The 414-nt window shown below is 71.0% G+C and overlaps 1 protein-coding gene across 1 annotated transcript; it reads right to left on the bottom strand.

The window, feature by feature from the left end:
• Positions 1 to 6: 6 nt before the first annotated feature.
• Positions 7 to 408, bottom strand: NRARP (NOTCH-regulated ankyrin repeat protein). Its single transcript, XM_019510936.1, has one exon. It carries the CDS (start codon positions 366 to 368, stop codon positions 24 to 26), a length of 345 nt encoding a protein of 114 aa, XP_019366481.1. The 5' UTR covers positions 369 to 408; the 3' UTR covers positions 7 to 23.
• Positions 409 to 414: the final 6 nt, after the last annotated feature.

Here is a 414-nt window from a genome sequence, read left to right as displayed (position 1 = left end):
GCCGGGGGCCCGGGCCGCGCCCGTCACCGCCCGCCCGAGGAGTACTTGGCCTTGGTGATCAGGTAGAGCACGATGTCCTGGTGGCCCCCGAAGGCGGCGATGTGCAGCGCGCTCCAGCCGTCGCGGTTGGCCAGGCGGATGTCGGCGCCAAACTTGACGAGCAGCTTGACGAGCTCCAGGTTGCCGTCGATGACGGACTGGTGCAGCGCCGTCTGCCCCTCGGGCCCGAAGGAGTTGACGTTGAACTCGCAGTTCGTCATGCTCTGCAGCAGCGACTGCAGCTCCTTCGTGTTGCCGCGCCGCACCGCCTCCTGGAAGATGCGCTGCCGCTGCGGCGCCGAGCAGCTGGACAGCTCCGCCTGGCTCATGGCTCCGGGGCTCCGCCGCGGCCCGGCCCGAGCCCCGCTTCACGCG

This window comes from Gavialis gangeticus, unplaced genomic scaffold, assembly GCF_001723915.1.
Source record: "Gavialis gangeticus isolate Ggan-Ray unplaced genomic scaffold, GavGan_comp1, whole genome shotgun sequence".
NCBI lineage: Eukaryota > Metazoa > Chordata > Crocodylia > Gavialidae > Gavialis > Gavialis gangeticus.
The sequence above is the reverse complement of the archived record's forward strand: the minus strand, read 5'-3'. Positions and strand labels throughout refer to the sequence as shown.